Here is a 22,627-nt window from a genome sequence, read left to right on the forward strand (position 1 = left end):
AATCTCTAATTTTGAGTGTTATTTTTGTCTATATTCGTCCTATTCTGTGTGAGTTTGATTTTTTGTTTAGATTCTACCGATTTTTCACTTTCCTTAAAATTTAGGGTTTCCAGATCTCTCTCTTAAAATTGATTTTCAGATCATTTTTCATGATTATTTATTTTGTTGGTTGCTTAAATTACTAGGTTTTCTTGTTTGTTGCTCGATTTTTACTACTATATGAACTCTTCCCCATTCCCTTTTAGACAGACTTGAATCGCTATAATCTCACTAAAATTTAAAGCTCTATTATGTTATTCCTTCATTATCTCGTTCTATACTTTGGTTCTTGGCCGGCTAAAAGCCAAAGCCACTGAAATTCTGGGTTCTTGCTCTTCGTTGATATTCAGAATACTGTGGACTTTTGCTCTTTCTTGTATTTTCGCTTAACTGGTAAGTTACTGGACCTCATAGTTTCATTCCCATGATTTGCACATGTTTTCACTTCTGGAGGTTATAGTTTAATGTATTTTTTGGGTAGTTCTTGTGTACAATTCTGATTGCTTTACTTCGGTTTTAGGTCTCTTTAACCTTTGACTTCATTATGTTGGTAATTTGAAACATGCCTAAAACTAATTCGAGTTAATTAGATTCTTTTCAAGCTTATCTAGCCTATGTGTTGTAACTTATTGATGTTTAGGATCTTTGCATCTCTTTATTGTTTAATTTGCTATCAATCCTGTTACTTGAATATGCTTTACTTGCATGACTCGTATCCCTTTTAATAGACTAGTTGATTGTGTTCAAAGCAAGAATATATACATTAACTATATAGCATAAGTTTGTCTCATGTCCTATTCTGAATTTGCGATGATGATATCCTACCTATGTAGCATGTTTGATCCTGTTCCTTATTAGTATGCTTCTACCATGTCTTGACTTCCCTGTAGTTGCAATGATCTGTTCTCATCCTGTCTAAATTCTATTTCCAACACTAGCACCTATACTTAGCATAATTTAAATATTTTCCTTACTATGAGTCTGTGTATACCAATCCTGCAAACATGTTTCTTTAAGGTGTGACTACTTATACACTAGGTGTTGAACTTGTTCTTCTGAATCTTTGCTAAGTCTGTTCTTAAAACCTAAAGCATGTTCGATTATCTGTTCTATGTGCTCAACTTGACTATGTTTGTATCCTTCAGTGTTGTCTCTCAACCTTAGTTTACTCACTTTCACTTGTTACCTGGGCTCTTTTGAGTTCTCATTCTTAGCTGGCTCAAATCTAAGGCTACCTAAGCCATATCATTGACCTCCCTAGTGTGAGCACAGTTGGAGGTCCAATTGAGACCCTTGTGAACTTTGACACACTAGGACTTGGTCCTTAGTCATTCCTTGAATCTCCTCTACTACCCTCGCTAGTGTGAGCATTGCTCGGGTTCCATTTTGAGACCCTTGTGAACTCTAACACACTAGGGTCTAAGGTTCCTTGGCACTCTGTTCTAAATGCTCCATCCTACCTCCTTTATACCTACTGAATGAGCCAATGGACTTGTGTACATGGCCGTTTTCTGAATCTTTGATGACTACTGGGTTTTGGCTATAAAGATTATTTTCTGGGCTATTGTGAAACTATGTGGACTTGAGATTGAAGGCCTGGCCAGGTTGGGTCTACTTTGGGCCCGCTTTAGGCCCACTATAGCTATTCTATAATTTTATAATTTATTTCACTCATTAGGTCTGTAATAATATTGTAATAACAATTGGGGTGTTAGTAATATCGGGAAAATGGGTTTATTTTAATACTTTCATGAAATGGGTAGATGTCACGACCTAAAATCCACCAAGGATCGTGATGGCGCCGGACATTGCTGTCGGGCAAGCCAACCAAATTACTTGATTAAGTTCTCATTTAACAATTTTTGAAAACTAAGATTTTTCCTTCAATGTTACTAGTAAAAGATAATCTTTACAATGTAAATAAAAGAATACTTGGAAGTAAATACAAGATACCCAATAATCATCCCAGAACCCGGTGTCACAAGTGCATGAGCATCTACTAAGAAGGAAATAAAATACAACAACCATCCGGAATACAATATTGGACAAGAAATAAAAACATATAACTGAAAGAGACTCTGTTGGCTGCGGGTCGCCTCGAGAAGTGCAGCTCACCTAAGTCTCTGTATCAACCATGCTGCTACGCCCAGTAGGCCACTAGAGATACATATGCATGTGCAACAAAAAGGCATATAAGTGTAGTATAAGTACGAAAACAACGTGTACTCAATGAGTATCCCGTCTAATCTCGAAGAAGTAGAGACGAGAGGTCGACTTCGACACTTACTAGTGGTCCAATAATGTTATATCGATAATATAGTAAATCTAGGATTTTTATAAACATGATTATAATTCAATGGAATGAAGCAAGTAAGCAATTCTTTCTTTTATAGAAAATTTCCAAATTTCTCTTCATCATTTAGACATAATTTCATAAGCCGGGGAGAAGGCAACAATGACTTCGATGAGTTTCAAGGCAAGCAATATAAGCATGCGCAAATCATGCCGAGGTCGTACGGCCCAATCCAACAATATTTAAACTGTGCACTGCCGAGGGCCGAACGGCGCGAACCATAGATGCATCTATTTAATCTGCCGGGGTGTTCGGCTTGCTCCAAAAATAAACACATACAGATTGACAACCAAGAAGTCCACACGGAGAAATTTTGCAAATAAAGCCAATCCTCTTTTAAACATTTAAGAAAAATGAAGTTTAATCAGTTTAGAAATTTATTTACTAATTCAATGTGATTTAAGCAATTCAAGCTGTCAATAAGTTCATAAATAATCCATGTATAACATGCTCTTGGGTCCTAAACTACCCGGACAATAGCATAATAGTAGCTACGCACGGACTCTCGTCACCTCGTGCGTACGTAGCCCCCACAAATAGGAGCACATAACCAATTAACTCACCTATGGGGACAATTCCCTCTTACAAGGTTAGAAAGGAGACTCACCTCGCTCCGAAGATCCATAACCGGCATTCCACGCCCTTCCGAAGACTTAAATTGATGCACAACGCTCCAAAACTAGCCAATAATTATGTAAAATCCATTAATATATGTTCAAGTACTCATAATAATCCAATTTATAGCAATTCCTAACCCCAATCGAAAAGTTGACAAAATTTCCCTGGGGCCCACGTGCCCGGTTTCCAAATATTTTCGAAGATAAACTTTACCCATGAACTCATGAACTCAAATTTATGATTTTATCTTAATTCCATACCCAAAATCGTGGTCAAATTCCAAGAATATCAATTTTCTAGGTTTTCCCTCAACCCCCAAGTTTTCTACAAATTTCATGCTCAAATCCGTACATAATCAATGTATTTAACTCAAGATAGGTGGGGTTAGCTTACCTTATTGTTGATGAAGAAATTCCCCTCTTGAAGCTCTCCAAAATCGCCCCAACAAGAGTAAAAATAGAGGAAAATGGCCAAAACCCCTGATTTTAAAGACACTCACTGCCTCAGCAGTTTCCGCACCTGCAGTCTCCTGACCGCTTCTGCGGTTCCGCAGGTGCGAGACCAGATTCTGCTTCTGCGGTCCGGGGCTCCCCAGCCCATTCAGCTTCTGCGCCCTCTCTACCGTAGATGCGGTCCCGCATCTGCGGCCAAACGACCCCATCTGCGGTCCCAGCTCTCTTCCGCCCATACCGCATCTTCGATCCTAGGGCCGCTTCTGTGGTTCTGCACCTGCAGTCCTAGATTCGCAGGTGCGGTTAGACCAGCAACCAGCAACCTCAGCTCTTCTTCAAACTCCGAATTCGATCTGTTAACCACCTGGAATCCACCCGAGGCTCCCGGGACCCCAACCAATCACACCAACCAGTCCCAAAACACATTACGGAGTTGCTCGAGGCCGCAAATCATATCAAACAGCGCCAAAACCACGAATCGACTTCCAATCCAAGCTTTATGAACTTTAGAATTTCAAATTTCTACTTTCGATGTTTAAACCTATCAAATCACATCTGATTGACCTCAAATTTTGCACGCAAGTCATATTTGACATTACAGACCTATTCCAACTTCCGAAATCGAAATCCGACCCCGATATCAAAAAGTCCACTTCCGGTCAAACTTCTCAAAAACCTTCAAATTTCTATCTTTAGCCAAATGACTTCAAAATGACCTACGGACCTCCGCATTCACTTCCGATCACGCTCCCAACTCCAGAATCGCCATATGGAGCTATTCCAGATTCGGAATCTCAAACGGACATTGCTAACACTGAAATGCACTTCAACCCAAACTTATGAAATTTCTTCCAAAATGCTAACTTCCACAATAGGCACCAAATCGCTCCGGGTCATCCAAAACCCGATCCGAACATACGCCCAAGTCCGAAATCATTATACGAACCTGCTGGAACCTTCGAATCCTGATTCCAAGGTCGTTTACTCACAAATCTGATCTTAGCTAATTCTTTCAATTTAAGGCTTCTAAAATGAGAATTTTCATTCCAAATCAACTCTGAACTTCCCGAAGTCCAATTCCGACGATGCGTACAAGTCATAATACCTGAAGTGAAGCTGTTCATGGCCTCAAGCCGCTGAAGAACAGGCCAAAGCTCAAAACGACCGGTCGGGTCGTTACAGTAGAAATCCTGCCTATATGTATTTAATTTGCTCGAACATGTTCTGCTACTGTGTGTGTTGGATAACCTGCCTATAGGTGTTTAATTTGTTTAACATATTTTGCTTCTACATGTTTATTAGATATCATGCTTATAGGAGATAAAATGACCAATCTTTCAATTGCAACATATTCACTAGATACCATGATCATAGGATTATATTAGTTTATGTGCTACAAATTTGCATTTTAGACATCAAGCCTATAGGGGTTTAATTGGTTAATGTGAAGTTTTTATAATTACTCACTTTGGAGACATGCCTATACGAGCTAAAACCAGTTTCAATCGCTAATTGTAGAAATCTTGCCTATAGGATAATCTCACTCACTTTTAAGGGCTAATATTGAACTTTCAACACTGTTTCGTTGCCACTATTAGAAAGCATGCCTATATGATCAAACTTAGTAGTTTTGAATATCTTTCATGGCTATCACTGCCAACTACTGCACCTAGATATCATGTCTATAGGTTTAAACACTTACAATCTGTAATTTTAGTAATTAGTACGCAATACCAGATTCCCTAAAATATATAGTTATTCGGAAAGCATGCCTCTAAAATAGCACCTTACATCTGAAACTGCCTGCATGTTTGAATTCCAAGGTCACTTAGAAATCACGTCTATAGGGCTTAATGACTTTAACTCATCTCAATTTTGAAACTGTCAAACGCCTAATTCGTTTGCGTGCATTTGTTGTCTAAGTGCGGAGGCTAACCTGAGCCTTAATTGCTTTTACATGAAGTCCAACTTGTTTTGTACGTCACCTAGTTTTCTCATTTTGAGCAACCTAAGTTAAGTCTAGAACCACCTAAAATAGAGGTCCAAACGCCTCCTGGACCATAGGCATGGGATGGGTAATGCACGCATAAGGTATGACTTAGAATCAATTAGTGCGCCTTAGGTGACAACTTAAAGATAGTAATCGGGTAGCAGGAGATGATAGTCTGTGCCCACTGAATAATATGAGTCACTCCCCTCGAGTGAGTTACGAAGTATTATTTATATTGCACGGGGTAATCCTTTAGGCTAAAATATTTAGGACCCCCTCCCATCTTGTCTTTAAATCGGTTATTTGTGTTTAATAAAACTTCCCAAACTTCTTGCTTTCTTTATTTTTGTTTGTCTGACTAACTCATATAATTCGAGTTCGACTGGGACCCACAGTTGTTGTGGACCTCGAGGAATGTCTAACACATTTTCTTCGAGGCAATTTGAGCCCTTACCCGATCTTTGATGATGCAAATTTGGTTAAACCAGAGTTACTTGCAAACAGGTGCTCTAGAGCACCTCAAAGCCGTTAGGTGGCGACTCTTCTCTTTTAACACCTTCCTTAAAAGAGTTGTCACGTATCGAAATTCGATTTCGCGAGAAAAAGGGGCACGACATTGCCCATTTAATGTTAGAAAATATTCTCTCATTAAATGCTATCAGATGACAAATACTCGATCTGCTCCTGTTGACCACGCTCCCTTCGGGATTTACCCGATACCGATTGCAATTGTCATATCTGGTACTGATTGTTCCTTGACTCACCTTTTACGTGTCTTTGATTTCACATGTCATGCTATTATTCGATTATTTATTATAAATCAATTATACCCCATATATTGTATACCCTTTTTCTTGGTAAATATTTATCCGCACCTATTTATATTAGCAATTTGATCTTAACAGTTAAATATTGATTTGAAAGGTAAAGCGACAGATATTGATGATGGGCAAAATTCTTTTGTCGCATTTACTGTTATTTTTCAAAGTATCAACAAAGTCATAAATTTTTTTAGACTCGCATAACATTTAACTAATCATTTCGGCAGCATCAATGTAAATGTTAAGTGTACGATCATTTTATATTTTTAAGCGTAAAGATTTATTGATCCCAATTCCAAGGATTCGGTTGAAACTTCCTAGCATGCGTTAGATTCATGTATTTCATCACACTTTGCAAGTTTTAAACACTAAAGGCACGTTTGGTTAAACGTATTGAATTAAAAATCATGGTATAAGATATATGATTGTTTATCCTAAGTTTGGTCGCAATTTTCAATTTCGCTAATTCCTATATTATTTTATACCAAGACCAATATAGTGTAAGCAATATCATGGTTAATTATATGTGGATAAAGCATTCAAAATGGCAAAGTTATCCCCGAGGTTCTTCTCATACGCTTTTCGAAGTCCTTGCACAATTTTCAACCAAACATAAGTGTAAGTTATGCGTTGTATATTCGAATTTTATATAATGAATCAAACGCTCGATAAAAATAATCTGTGTGTTACAATTCTTACTTTACTAGCTTTTACGTTATTAATCTTTGTATTAAAAGTGTTGTATAATTTATTTCTATGCCAAATGAACTCTAAATAGTTGTATATCAAATTTTACCTATAGCGGAAAATTCCATATTTAATATGGGATGGATCACACGTCATAATTAGGGCTATCACATGGGTGGGATGGCATGATTTTGGACGGGTCAAAATGGATTGAGTCGATAAATGGGCGGGTCATGAGTTACTTGGCTAAATGGACTGGGTCAAGATGGGCTAAAATTTGGGTCACAGCCCAACCCGCCAAACTGTTACCAAATTTTAATTAAGGTGTGTATTTTATGGGGCATTTACATCTATACCCGCTTTTTAGGTCACGTTTTAACTTGTGTCCGCTTTGCGAAAAAAATTACAAGTGTACCCACTTTTTCGCGTAACTTCAGCATACAGGGCTGAAGTAGCAAAGACAATCACGCAAAACTTCAGCATTCTAGTAGACTGGCCTGAAGTAGCAAAAATTGCTGAACCAAATGTGCTGAAGTTTTTGTTTGTAATTGTTGAACTTAAGCATAGTAGCTGAAGTTTTGTTCTCTATTTGCTGAACTTTTTGTTTGTAATTGCTGAACTTAAGCATACGAAGTTTTTGTTTGTAATTGCTGAACTTAAGCATAGTAGCTGAAGTTTTGTTCTCTATTTGCTGAAGTTATTTAGTTCATTTATAAAAACTTCAGCACTAAAAAAGTTGAAGTTTTTTTGTCCTGAATTCATTAGTTTTGTCATTAAGCTTTTTCAAAAACTTCAGCAGAAGATGCTGAAAATATTTATTTCATTGATAAAAACTTCAGCACTAAATAAGCTGAATTTTTTTTGTCCTGGATTCATTAGTTTGTCATAAAGCTTTTTCAAAAATTTCAGCAGAAAATGCTGAAGTTATTTATTTCATTTGTAAAAATTCCAGCACTATATAAGCTGAAGTTTTTGAAAAAGCTTTCTAACATACTAGATAAATAATCAGATTGTCAATAGTATCTAAATCATAAATTTTGGAAACAATAAACGTGAAAAGAACAGAATTATCATGAAAAGAATCACTAAGTGTGACCTTAAACTTCCCGTACGTGGAAATATTCACAAATTATTGTCTACTAACTTATGTAATTATTTATAATTTATTTTTAAATAATTTGATAAACATACTTATGACAATCATCCCATGAACTGAAGTTTCATAGCAACGCCAACAACAGCAGAAGAAAGAAGAAGAAGAAGAAGAAGAAGAAGAAGAAGAAGAAGAAGAAGAAGAAGAAGAAGAAGAAGAAGAAGAAGAAGAAAACGAAGGAGGAGAAGGAGGAGGAGAAATGAGGCTGAAGTTGTTTAAAAAATGGGTACAAGTTAAAACTTTTTTAAAAAATGGGTATAGGTTAAATGGGGGCGACTAAATAGGGCACCCTGTGCAATTTTTATGTATTTTCTTAGGAATTATTTAATTATCAAATAATACATCTTTTCTTTTGTTAGGGTTATATATAGCATATCAAACAAAAAAGAATTAAAGTAAAAATATTTTAACAAAGTTGTTCATGGATCAAAATGAATTAAAAATTAACCCAAATTTAGATGGGTTGCATTTAATAACTGGCGGATTAATGAACAGCCCAATCTTGAACGAATTGGACAGGTTGAATGGATTTGGCTACAAATTGCCAACCCTAGACTCATAACTATACCTATTTGCTAAAACTCATTATGGGGCTAATTTGATACTCCAATTGTTCATGTTTATCCTTTTTATTTTGTTCAAAAAGAATAATCCTTTCTATGTTTTAAAATAACTTAATTAAAATTTTTATTTATCTTTAACGACACACATTTTATAGTCGTATGGAGAGAAATAATGTAATTTGATATGTGTCTTGAGATCTTGCTATCACATGGAAGATCGCTTTAATTAAACAAAAAAACAAAGTCTAAGCCAAATTTTTAAATAGAGAAAAAAACAAAAATAAAAAAAATTTCTTACGCAAATAGAGAGAATAGGAATATTTTATCAACCGTCACCTCCTAGTCATCATCCTATTCTTACTACTTAGTCATCAGCCTATTTTTGTCACCCAAATATATAGGATTTTAAAAAAATTATTAGGTACAGTATCACGGAGTGAAGTAGTTCTCATTTGTTTTTGCTGATCTTATCGCTGCCATGAATGCTCTTGCTGCCACCAACCGCAACTTCCGTCAAGCCGCTCGCATTCTTGGATTGGACTCCAAAATTGAAAAGAGTCTTTTGATTCCTTTCAGAGAAATTAAGGTACAATTAACCGATGTATATTAAAGTTTCTATCTTCTTGACGATTTTGATGCTCTGTTTAATTTTTTCATATTTTCACTCCCAAAAAAAAAAAAAAAAGAAAAAATGGAATTCCTATGGTAGGTTGACGGTGTTTTGATGTTGGATCAGGTGGAATGTACAATTCCTAAGGATGATGGAACGTTAGTTTCGTACATTGGATTCAGAGTACAGCACGATAATGCTCGGGGTCCTATGAAAGGAGGAATTAGATACCATCATGAGGTTTGCTTTTTTTTTTTAATGTAATCCTTTTGGTCAATGCATATTGTTTATCTTTAGTTACAGTGCACCTTTTTTTTTTTTTTTTTTGACAAGTTACAGTGCACCTTTATAATTGGATTTTGCATTTCCTTAGAACTTCCACTAAAAGAATAAGGTCGAATAAATACCGGATATGAGTAAAATTACTGATTTTTTATCTTGTATAGATTGCAGTGTGTGTTCTATTCCACGTATGAGAAAGCTAGGATTTGTGAGGAATTGGAAGGTTAAATCCACCAACATCATTGCATTTGAATCTAATTATATGTGTAGTTTCTTTGATAATATCAGTTCCTCTTAAAAGGGGAATATTTGAATCTTAGCTATACTACTCTTGATATTGGTTTTCTTAGGGCAGGTGAGTTCCTGCTTATATGTGTTTCGATGGGTGATAAGCTTTCCTTAATGCTTTCAGACTCTATCGGTTGCTTGATGGTTGACTATTGACGCTAGATTCTAATAAACCAAATGCAATTATTTAGCATTGGAAAAAGATGGGGCAGAGTACAGAGGAATTGTTAGGAAGATTCACACAACCGACCCCTACTAGTTTGGAATTATGGTGTACTTGATCGATTATCTTGATAATCAGCTCATGTTATTTGGTTTAGCATCTCTGTCTGAAGAAATTTTTTTTCTTTAGAAGTTAATTTAAGTTGAGTACATGTTATCTACAAGATCAGGATCAAGCAAGTCCTCTACCATGTCATGATTCCTCCAATATATTCCTTTCAAATTAGTGCATTTCAATGTCAAACTCCACTCCTTTCTTATTTATTTATTTATTTATTTATTTATTTATTTATTTATTTATTTTTCATAGTTTTGCTGGTATCACCGAATAGCATTCTTTATTCTGTGCTGAGCTGTTGTAAATTTTCTACAAGGTTGAGCTTGATGAGGTAAACGCCCTTGCTCAACTGATGACTTGGAAGACCGCTGTAGCCAACATCCCATATGGGGGAGCTAAAGGCGGAATTGGCTGTACACCAAAAGATTTAAGCCTGAGCGAGTTGGAGCGACTTACTCGTGTTTTCACACAGAAAATTCATGATCTAATTGGAATTAATACTGACGTGCCTGCACCTGATATGGGCACTAACGCACAGGTTAGTAACAAAAGTCTATTTGCAACTTTGTCAAAATATTATTCCTTTTGAGCTTTAGAATAAGATGCACATAATATTCTATATGATGCTTGCTATTGACAGACTATGGCCTGGATTTTGGACGAGTATTCAAAATTTCATGGTCACTCACCTGCAATTGTGACTGGAAAACCGATTGTAAGCTTTTCATAACTTTCGAGACTTCTCCTATTTGGCTAAAATTAGAACAACTTTATACTATATGACTTCTCTATTCATCCTTCTTTCACCTTTTGTTTAGGATCTTGGGGGATCATTAGGTAGGGAAGCTGCGACAGGGCGTGGTGCCGTCTATGCTACAGAAGCTTTACTTGCTGAATATGGGATGAATATTAAGGATTTGACTTTTGCAATTCAGGTAGAATCTGCAATTAATCAGTTCTAGCACATTCCATTTCTTTCACCTGGCTATTCCACAGTATTCGGTCAAAATGATGTCATAAATATGTATTTGGATTCCTTAGGGATTTGGAAATGTAGGAGCGTGGGCAGGAAAGATCATTCATGAGAGAGGTGGCAAGGTAATCGCAGTGAGTGATATAACTGGAGCCATCAAGAATCCCAATGGACTTGATATACCAGCTTTGCTTAGTCATAGAGAAAAGACAGGGAAGCTCACCGATTTTGCCGGTGGGGATGTGATGAATTCTGATGAATTGCTAACACATGAATGTGATGTTCTCATCCCTTGTGCTTTGGGAGGAGTTTTGAACAGGTTCAACCTTTATCTTGCTCTGAAATTTATCGTTTAATTCTTGGATTTGCTTCTGTGTCAAGTGAATAGAGAAGTCAATATCAGTAATTTGTCACTTTATAAGTTGGATAAGGGACCATGACACATCCATCTCAAACTAATAAAGACCACATTAGGGGCAACCTTATTTTTCACTATAAATGATGTCATATGTTACAGATTTTATACTAGAATATGCTTCCATTAATTGATTGTACAAGTATTTACTTTGATTTTATGTCACCTTTTGTTACATTTGGCGAAACTAAGTTTTCCTTTCTCACTTCCAAAACTATTGGGGCATATGCTGCAGCCAATAAAAACGTCTTCGGTTTTTGGATGAGATAATGGGGAAAGAAGTTGCTGGTTAAATTTCTTCCTTATTCTTCTTTGTATTACCAAGCCATTCTTGTGAACTAAATGTACCTAATATAGAGTATCTTACTTGTCCTTGACGGTTCTTATCTTTTTGTTTGAAGAGAAAATGCTGATCATGTCAAGGCTAAATTCATTATAGAAGCAGCAAACCATCCTACTGATCCAGATGCTGATGAGGTAACACTTTTTTCGGGGATTTTGAGTCTTTTGGACTAGCATGATTATAGTTTTTCACATACAATTGCCTTCTGCAGATTTTATCGAAGAAAGGAGTAGTAATACTTCCTGATATCTATGCCAATGCTGGAGGTGTGACTGTCAGTTATTTTGAATGGGTTCAGGTAACTTTTGATATTTATGCCTCCCATACATTTTTGTTATTACACCAGGTAGCAGCATGAAGGGTTTAGGTTAACAAGTATTTTCGCGAAACGCATTGAGAGATGCAATAGTATAGTTAATTTGAGATCTTACATCTTTAGCAAGACTGTTTCTGTAAAGTTATTTCCTGAGAAAATATTAGTAGTTACTAAGTTTGTTGACAACTTAAGAAAAGAACTGAGATGTTGAGACAATTTGAAGTTTTTTGTTCTTAATATCTTCTCTGATATGCAGAATATTCAAGGATTCATGTGGGATGAGGAGAAGGTTAATGCGGAGCTTAAGAAATACATGACAAGAGCCTTCCATAACCTCAAGAGCATGTGTCATTCACACAATTGCAATCTTCGGATGGGTGCCTTCACATTGGGTGTCAATCGTGTTGCACGCGCCACACAACTAAGAGGTTGGGAGGCATAATTGCACTTTTTTTACCGCACAATGTACACATCCTGCAGCAGAAAGTGCGCAGTCTTTCTCCCAAGTACAAATGCTAGAATGCTCTACAAACTGAAATATGTACTGGAGACATTTTATTCATTACTCAAATAAAAGAAAAAAATAACTCGTCAATTGCTTTGGAATTCTGTAGTTTTCATTTGGCAACTTGGAGAATTTGTCCCTTCTCGCCGTTCTTAGGGATTCAGGTGCTTAACCGTCATTCTCTCATTTTCTAGCATGAGGGATACCTGTTATGGAGTAACTTATATTAAGGGCATGTTGAATGCATATTATTGCATTTGAACTTATTCTTCATCTTCCCTCTACATGGTAGGAGTCTTACTTTTGAAATAGTCAGTTAACCGCTGATAGTATCGTATCTGGTCAAGGACGGATGAAGAGTTGACAGTGTGGGTTTGGTAGAACCCAGTAGCTTGGCTTAAACTCTATATTTATATTTAAAATATCATTGAATAAGTACAGATTATCTATGTAGAATCCACTAACTCAATCGAGCTAGAATCTAGAACCCATAAACTTCAAACCATAAGTCTTCCTTTGTTTTTGGTTCTATCAAATGACAAATATACCATAATTATATGGAGATACATACTAAAGGCCAAGGGTGAAACCACATGGTCGTAAGGGTGGTCGTTGAAAAATTATACTATGTATATAAGTACAATATTACATTTTAGAGTTATATAACACATATTGAACACCCTTTATCGGAAATTTTTTCACTTCTTTTAAATTACAATATTATATTTTAGAGTTATATAACACATATTGAACACCCTTTATCGGAAATTTTTTCACTTCTTTTAAATTTGAACACCCTTGGGGAAATTCTTAGCTTCGCCGGTGCCAAAGGCAGCAGGTTTCCAAATTCTTTGCTCCAAACTCATTGGGGTTCAATGCCCTAAAAAATAAATAGAAGATGCTGATTCACGGTGGTGCCTGTAATTTTATCCCTCTCGTTAATTATTTTCTTTAAAAAAGTCACCAAAAGTGGAAGTAGATATTGTCAGGAAGATATGGGCTGCCATGCCCATGATGTTGCAGAACTAGATAAGCTTTATTTATTTCAGAATGAGCATTTTTGCCACTTATCCTAACACCATCTCATTCAAGAGGAGAAGAGTTGAGCCAAACTAGAGATTACTTACAATTATGGCTGCTGTTGCTGTTACTTCATTTACACACACAGCTTACAGCTCTCATCACTTAAAGAAAAAACAATGGCCTCAAGCCAAGTGCATGAAGATTACCAATGTCATGACTCCAAAAGTTGAAGCACAAACACACTTAAACGTTGTTGAAATTAAAGACAGATCTTCTTTACTGGCTGATGATAATGCAAAGCCGACAAGGAATGATGAAGTTCAAGATAGTACAGGTACAGAGTCTCAAGTCCTAAGGTTTTCGGACGAGCGATGGAAGAACGGAACTTGGGATCTCAATATGTTTGTGAAAAATGGTAAAATGGATTGGGATAGTGTCATAGTTGCAGGTAAACAAAGAACAAATCTTTCTATTACTAAACCACAAAGATTGTTATAGTGAATTAATTTATTCATATTAATAATGTTGCAGAAGCACAACGGAGGAAATTCCTGGAACTTTTCCCAGAAGCAGCAACAAACCAAGAACCTGTGGTCTTTAGAAGTTCTGTTATACCATGGTGGGCATGGATGACGCATTCTCACCTCCCTGAAGCTGAGCTGCTAAATGGTTTACATTTTATAATCTAATGAATTCATAGAAATTCAATTTACCAAAAAATTTGTTAGCAAAAAAAAAATAAATTGTTTTTACTATTACTTATATGGTAAATTCATGGTCTTGCAGGAAGAGCTGCAATGGTGGGATTTTTCATGGCTTATCTAGTGGATGTTTTAACAGGGCTTGATGTTGTAGGCCAAATGGGTAATTTCATATGTAAAACTGCCCTATTAGCAACAGTTGCAGGTGTAATTCTGTTTAGAAAAAGGACAGATTTTGACAAGTTAAAGAAGCTAGCTGATGAAGCTACATTTTATGACAAGCAATGGCAAGATCAACCAGCTTCTACAAATCGTGATTCAAAGCAACAAAGAAAGTGAATTCTTTTTTTGTGTTTGGGATGATATTGACTTCTTGTACTCTACTTGTCAAACCAAAATGCCATTGTTATATACAAGAATTATGTTATTATATTCAGGCTACTTGTTGAGAAATTTATACCCTCAAAATTTGGACTACAAGTACTGACTTAGCATAACATATCGGCAATTACCTGAGTTAACAATTAGTAAAATTTGTGAAAATCTCATAAAATGGAATGATCAAAAGCTCATATTTCAACTCAAGATTACCTAGCTATATACAAGAAATGTTATATCCAGACTATATTTTTAGATATTTATATTCTCAAAATCTGGAATAAGCCTGTCGACGTAGTTACACATAAGTAGGCAATATTTTGAAAAAAAAAAAAAAATCAAATACCTAGCAGCAATAGGTATTTTACGAAACAGGCAACTAATTAAATACATTCTTAGCAGCAAGCTATAAATATGAATCTAGAATCACTTTTTAAAAAATTCCAAAGCATTCAATTCCTAAAAAAAATCCAAAGCGTTCCCGTTCTTCTCCTTAAGCGAAGACACTTCCTAAATTAGCGCCGAAGATTAGAGCATTTTTTGTTGCTACTTGCTACGTGCATATATGAGATTACTCTATTTCATTTTGAAAACATAGCGTACATTTATTTTCCAATTTTTTTATGTATCTTACTTGTTACATATTAACATGACCGTGCAAGTTTTTGTCAAACAATATCGAATTAAATGGTATAATTATATATACTATTGGTATACAGTTTTATTTTTAATTGTATGTCAAGATAAATTTCAAAACAGTATAATGATAGTATAATAGTTTACAATGGTATTTTTAGTATAATATACAAATTATACTGAACAGTGGCAGAGCCAGAATTTTCATCAAGGGATGTCAAAATATAAATAATTAGATACATCGAAAAATCAAGGGGAGTCAACGTATAGTAAATATACATAAAATAAAAAAATTTATCTAGCAATATAGTGTAATTTTTCGGTGAAAGAGTGTCGCTTGACATCCCTTGATTCAACGTGGCTCCGCCACTGATACTGTATATATATATATATATGTATGTATGTATGTATGTATGTATGTATGTATGTATATATATATATATATATATATATATATATATATATATATATATATATATATATATATATATATATATATATAGATATAGTGTTTTAATGTAATAATAGTAGATAATTAAATATATACATGGAATAAGTATATACATGTTATGATAATAGTGTGTGTGTGTGTGTCTATTTAGCATTTTAATACATATATGTATATGACATATTTTATTTATACTATTCATATAAATATTCAAAGAATATTTTAAAATGCTAAATTAAAGGAAACAAAATTTAGAATAGAAAAAGAGAGAGAGATTTGAATTCTAAATCTAGCAACTAAAATTTAGAAAAGAAAAATAGGAGGAGAGAGAATGTACGAAGATAAATAAGGATAAAACTGATCCCATAATTTATGTTACTCATTAATTGTGCACATAATCTTTACCATATGCTAATATTATAAAAGAACATGCTATATATGGAATAAACAAGAGTAACATCATTTTTTTAAATACTTTTTGAAAGATGCCTCTTAATGTATTTTTCTCTTCTTTCTTTTTTAATTTGGGGGAATTCACAAGTGGAGGGATAAAAAACGCACATTCAATGAATTGAAGGTAAAATTATGTTCTTAGATCTCATAACAAAAATTTCTCAACAGTTATTGGACTAAACCACAAGGTACTGTAAAATAATTATTTAACTTTTTCAAGTTTTTTATTTCTTTTTAGGGATGACACATAAACACCCACCTATGCTTGGTTCGATTTTTCCGGTGACATCGGAATTTTGCGGGGATACTATGACCTATATATTTGTTCAAAGTAGTATTAGTATAAATCTTTTGAACTCATCTGATATTGGCAGTGTTTGCACATAATGTAGCTTTAAGAAAATTCATAAGTTGCCCCCTACTTTTTCCTGAAACAATTATTTACACTCCTTAATTTTACGAATAATCTAATACCTCTTATTTCTTGTCCAAAGTTGAAATAATTCCTTTCTTAGAGCTCCGACTATTTCTAATTCGCGCCACGCCCATGTAAGGCGAAAATGCTCCCTAATAGCATTTTTTTCATGCTCAAGACTCGAACTCGAGTGCTCTTATTAAGGACGGATGGATCTTATATTCCACCACAGCCCTTGTTGGTGGCATACACACATTTTTAAAACTAGTGTTGGTAGCAGAAAGTGGTATTATAGCACTTTTCAAAAATATAGGTAATGTCATCGGGCCATACAAAGCTCTGATTAGGGGTGTACATAGGTCGAGTTAGTTCAGATTTTTCAGTTATCAAACCAGACCGATAGTGTGGGTTTTTAAATCTATAAACCAGACTAAACAAACAAAGTCGGGTTTTTCAATGTCAGTTTTGCTCGGGGGTTTTTTGATTTTTTTCGGGTTTTCTGATTTTTCTCCGGTAAAGTCTTCATAGCACAAAATATGCAACTTGTGCTCTAAATATTTCTTTAGTACTAATAAGATACAACTACAATGAGACCTCTCTATAACAATATCCTTATTTAATAACACTTCTCTATAAAAGCCAAATTTTTCCGGAACCAAATCTCATGTTATAGTATAATATATATTTTCTATGACAACAATTCGCTATAACATCCAAAAAATATCCGGAATAAACGAGGTTGTTATAGAGAGGTTTGACTGTATATAATATATTTTTCAAGAAAATAACACAATAATATGAGATAAGTCATAACATTATACTTAAATATTCAATAACAAAGATAATAAAATTGCATAAATACAATATTGCTAATTAATAAGCCATAATAAAAATTAACATAATCTAAAAATGCTATATATAAGTCATGCTAAAATAAGTATGGCTAATACGTACTATTAATTATATAATCAAACACTAAAGAAAAAGATAAACTAAGTTATGCATTTTTTTATTATAAACCAATGTAAAACTAAAAAATAGATATTCAACACTATCGTCATTCCTAGTGCCGAATTGAATTTCTTTTGTTAGCATTAGTATTGATTTGAACTTTGTTTGAGTTACTACGTTTATGGGCGATAAAATTTATTTACCATTCAAGAATGTTAAGTCCAAACTTGAAATAATGCGTTAACAGATAAAACTGTGAAAAAAATTAAGAAATATTTATAAATTATATTACAATAAATATTTATATGTATAAATTATTTTTAAAAATTGTATAAATGTATTATTTGGTTGGTTTGGTTTCGGTTTGACTATTTTTAGTTAAAACCAAATCAAACCAGTCATGGTCAGGTTTTTTTTTCAATACCAAACCACAATCGAATTTTTTTCCAGTTTGACTCGGATTATCGATTTGGTGCGGTTTATCGATTTTCTTTGTACACCACTAGTTCTGTTATGTAACTGAAAATTCAAAAAATAATAAAAGGTACTTACATATTATCACTTTTTATTTCTTACGGATATAGCTCTGAAAAATAAAAAGACATATGCCAAGATTTCTACATTTAATTGCTTGAATAATATCTTTTTATTAACCAGATACTTAATTCACAAAAATATAATAATTACATGGGTGGCACCATAGAGGAGCTGTCCAGTTGGACAGTATTGTTTGGAATAGTAGTAGCTATATTACACGCCAAAGTTTTTCTAATGAAAGTAGTTCGTAGGATGTCTGCCTATAGTGCATCATTGCAAACACTAGAGGAACTTCCAAAATTTCGGTATTGTGAAAAACCTTTTTTTTGCTCCTTCCTTAGCCAGTAGGTCCGCCATCCGGTTCTGTTCTTTGAAGCTATGGTTGATGGCTAGGTTCCCCAGTTGAATCTTCAAGGACTTGCATTCATAAACAAAGTTATCGTAAGGAATATGACCATATTTTAACATTCTAATCATCTCAGTTGAGTCAGTGTTGATCACAAGGGGAGTTAGATTGTGTTCCTTTGCTAGCTTTATCCCTTCTAGCAGTGCTAGCAATTCTGCTAGATTATTTGTCATGGTTGGGTAGCCCCTCATATGACTCATAACCCAGTTTTCTGAGATATTCCTAAAAACTCCCTATGCCTCCTGACCCTGGGTTACCCATGGAAGAGCCATCAGTATTGAGTTTGAAGTAGCCTCTATCAGGGGGTTCCCATTTAACACTGATGGTGGTCCAATTTTTATGAGGTTTATTCTTTGCTAGCAGATGATATTCAGTGCCTGTGCAATGACAGTTTTGGATTGGACATGTTCTTTCCTCTTATTGAACATGTTATTGTTTCTTTTAAGCCAAATATTCCAAAAGCAGAAGGCGTGAGGAAATGCCACTGGAGGAGATGATTAAAGGGCTTGGCCTTTAGCTTGTTCCATGTTGTATTTCATGTATCAGGACTTAATTATAAGTGCATGGGTTGGTCATTTGCATAGGTATAGATGTTATTCCAGAAAGATGTGGCATTAGGACGGAGGAAGAAGATATGGTCTATGGTTTCCTTAGTTGTATTGCACACTTGACAAGTATGATTTATTTGGAGGCCAATGTTGTTTAGATACTTGTTGGTGGGCAGTCTGTTGTGTGTTAGAAGCCAGGTGAAGAATCTTTTCTTTTTGGATGCTTCCAGCTTTCAAATCCAGTTAAAATATAGGTTATTCCTTGAGTGAGTACTCCACTGGGGGTTCAACATGGAGTAAGTTGTTTTGGATGAGAATAGTCCATTTCTAGTAGCACCCCAGATGAGTTTATCTTCTTTAACAGGGTTCAGGCTGGGAATAGTATGATGATGGTGGGAGCCAATAAGTCAGGGAGAGGAAAGGAGAGTGAGCTTAAGTTACCGTTCCCATTATTGAATATAGAGGATACTTTTATGTCAGCTTTCCCCAATGTCTTGGGGCCACTGATGACGGAGTCAATTGGTCCCATATTAGGAATCCAGGAGTCAATAAGGAAGTTTACCCTATTACTATTGTTGACAACCCACCTAGAAGCTTTGTTACAGATTTTCCAGCCTTCTAAGATGCCTTTCCATGTTCTAGATGCTGGTTTCCTCCAGTTCCTACTCTATGCATAGTGTTTTGCAATTAGAGTTCTAGCCCATAAAGAGTCAGGCTTGTGAAAGAGCCTCCAGACCAGGCCTGAGTGGCAAGCCTTGTTCTTAAGCTCAGCTTTTTGGATACCCAGTCCACCATGGGGCTTCGTTTTAGCTATAACCTCCCAGCTTAGTAGATGCATCATTTTCTTTTCAGTTGTGGTACCCATATGATGTCCCTTTCGATTTTGTTAATATTTTTACAAGTGGGCATGGGTAACTTAATGAATTACATCACATGACTGGGGATGCTAGCTATGCTGGCTTTGCTAATATTGTGTGCCCTACCATGTTCAAGAATCTGGTTTTCCAGCCTGGTAGCTTTGAGTGCATGTTATCAATGATGAACTGGAAGTCACCATTGGTGGGTCTCTTATGGAAGATAAACCAAAGTATTTGCTAAAGGTGGTAAAGGGTTTGATGCTAAGGATACTGGTATACAAGTCAATGTTCTCTATGGATATGTTTTTGGAATAGATTTACTTGGACTTAGTCATGTTGACTTTCTGAACAGAGACCAAATTGAAAGAGTCCAAAGTACTGATGATGGAGTGATAATTCTTTGTGTTAGCTCTACAAATAGTGTTAGATCATCAACAAAGAACAGGTGGGAGATCTTAGGGATAGTTCTACTAGTAGAGATAGGGCTCCAATTCAGAAGATCTACTTCATGATCAATCTGTCTGGATAGCCTATCCATACACATTATGAAGATGTAGGGAGACATAGAATCGTCCTGCCTGATACCTCTAGAAGACAGGAACGATTCAGTGTTGTTGCCATTTAAGTGGATGGAGATTGAAGCTGATGTGATGCATGACATAATGAGGTTGATGAGGCTTCCTGGTAGGTTGTAAAAGATAAGAGTGTTCCTTATGAAAGACCATTCTAACCTGTCAAAGGCCTTCTCAAGGTCAATTTTGAGAATCATATTATTGCCTCCCTTTCATGTTATTGAAATGGGAAATGTATTCTTGGACAATGATGGCATTATCAGAAGCACTTCTGTTTGAGAGGAAGCTTGCCTGAGTGGGGCCAATGATGGTGCCGAGATGGGATTTTAGCCTATTGACAATGATTTTAGTGACTAGCTTATACACGGTATTACAGAGTCTTATAGGTCTAGAGTTCCTAAGCATCGTAGCATTGGCAAATTTGGGTATGAGGTAGAGGTAGGTTGAGTTCACCTCAAGTGGCATTTCGTTTGTAGAGAAGACTTTGAAGCAAAAAGTTATGACATGGTAAGAAACAAGGTGCTAGTATTTCTGGTAGAAGATAGGGTGTAGTCCACCAGGCCTAGGTGCTTTTGTGGCCATGAAGGAATAAATGGAATTTGTGATCTCACTTGGTCTTAGTTGTTGCTTGAGACTAAGGGATGCTTCATCAGAGAGAGTGTTGAAGACAGGTATTGTTTGAGTGCCATGGAGGGTGGTGTGGGTGTGATTTATGGTGTAAATATTTTGAAGTAAACTTGCACCATTTCCTTAATACCCTCCTGGTCGTGGGTCAAGTTGCCCACCGTATCTTTGAGGGATAAGATTTTATTTCTCTGTTTATAGTAGATGTGTGGAAGAATGTGGTACTAACATCTCTATTACAAAGTCAGTTGATTCCGATTTCAAATTCTATAAGTCCTCCTCATATTTGAGAATGTTTGAGTACTCATTTTGGAAGTGTGTGTCCAAGTTTTGGAGAAATCTGCTGAAGGGGAATTGAGGGAAATTCTGAATACCAGCCAGTCGGGCCATGATATATTTCTTCCTATGAAATATGTTACCAAAAATTTCTTTATTCCATTTCAAGGCATTGTGTTAGAATTCTGAGGTGGCATGGGTCAGAGTATCATTATTGGAGAAACTTTGGTGAATGATCAATGATAGATCAGGGTGGCCACACCATATTGTTTCAAACCTAAAGGGCCTATTGTGGTTAGTTTGGGCATTATAAAGAGAGAGAAGCAAAGGGCAATGATCTAAGTGGGTTCTGGGAAGGTGGGTGACACTGGCATTTGGCTACAGATCAATCCAGTCACTAATGGCTAAGCATCTGTCTAGTCTTTACAAAATGAGACTATGTCTGTTAGAGTACCTTTTATTACTTCAAGTATATTTACTGCCTTTGAAACCTAGGTCGATTAAGTTACACTTATTAATACAATTCTAGAAGTGGTTTGCTCTAGTAGCACTAATGATATTACCACCAAATTTATCTCTGGATTTTAGGACTTCATTGAAGTCACCCCCTACTAGCCATTTTCTTTTAAACACAGATGCTATATCTACCAAATATTCCCATAGTTTAATCCTATCATTAAAGATATTGCTAGCATATATTGCACTAAAAAGAAAGAAGTTGGGGGGGGATACCTTGAACATGACATGGACACCCTGAGGAGTAGTAGAGACCTCTTCAAGATTGATAAGGTCAACCTTCCATACGACCACTATACCACCAGATTGGCTATTTGCAGGGGATTCAAACTGGGAACTAAACTATAGCTCAGTGGTTAGGTGTTTGTGGTAAGCCATGCGAGTCTCAAGGAGAACTAGAACTACGGGGTTGTGGAGTTTGACCAAGGAGGAGCAATGCCTCATAAAGTTGGCACTATTGGCACCCCTATCATTCCATATGATGAAGTTCATCAAAAGCTTCTATTGGTGTGGTGCCTTCCTCTTGACACCCTTCCCCTTCCCTTTGGTTAGTGCTCTCTCACTCTCCCTCCCTAGTGATGGTAGTAGCAAAGCTATG

General features: G+C 35.7%; 2 protein-coding genes across 3 annotated transcripts; both read left to right on the forward strand.

The window, feature by feature from the left end:
* Nucleotides 1-9,053: 9,053 nt before the first annotated feature.
* LOC107828396 (glutamate dehydrogenase A-like) lies at nt 9,054-12,778 on the forward strand. Of its 2 annotated transcripts, XM_016655684.2 has the most exons (9): nt 9,054-9,262; nt 9,413-9,526; nt 10,453-10,674; nt 10,777-10,851; nt 10,955-11,071; nt 11,178-11,428; nt 11,926-12,001; nt 12,079-12,165; nt 12,440-12,778. In XM_016655684.2, exons 1-9 carry the CDS (start codon nt 9,155-9,157, stop codon nt 12,623-12,625), a joined length of 1,236 nt encoding a protein of 411 aa, XP_016511170.1. In that variant the 5' UTR covers nt 9,054-9,154; the 3' UTR covers nt 12,626-12,778. The 2 variants fall into 2 exon arrangements, with proteins under 2 accessions (XP_016511170.1, XP_075111256.1); XM_075255155.1 differs by lacking the exons at nt 9,054-9,262; nt 9,413-9,526 and adding an exon at nt 9,659-9,791.
* A 900-nt stretch (nt 12,779-13,678) lies between these two features.
* Nucleotides 13,679-14,844, forward strand: LOC107828387 (light-harvesting complex-like protein 3 isotype 1, chloroplastic). Its single transcript, XM_016655678.2, has 3 exons — nt 13,679-14,159; nt 14,243-14,380; nt 14,498-14,844. Exons 1-3 carry the CDS (start codon nt 13,820-13,822, stop codon nt 14,749-14,751), a joined length of 732 nt encoding a protein of 243 aa, XP_016511164.1. The 5' UTR covers nt 13,679-13,819; the 3' UTR covers nt 14,752-14,844.
* The last annotated feature ends 7,783 nt before the right edge of the window (nt 14,845-22,627 follow it).

The sequence above is a fragment of the Nicotiana tabacum genome, chromosome 6 (genome assembly GCF_000715075.1).
Source record: "Nicotiana tabacum cultivar K326 chromosome 6, ASM71507v2, whole genome shotgun sequence".
NCBI lineage: Eukaryota > Viridiplantae > Streptophyta > Magnoliopsida > Solanales > Solanaceae > Nicotiana > Nicotiana tabacum.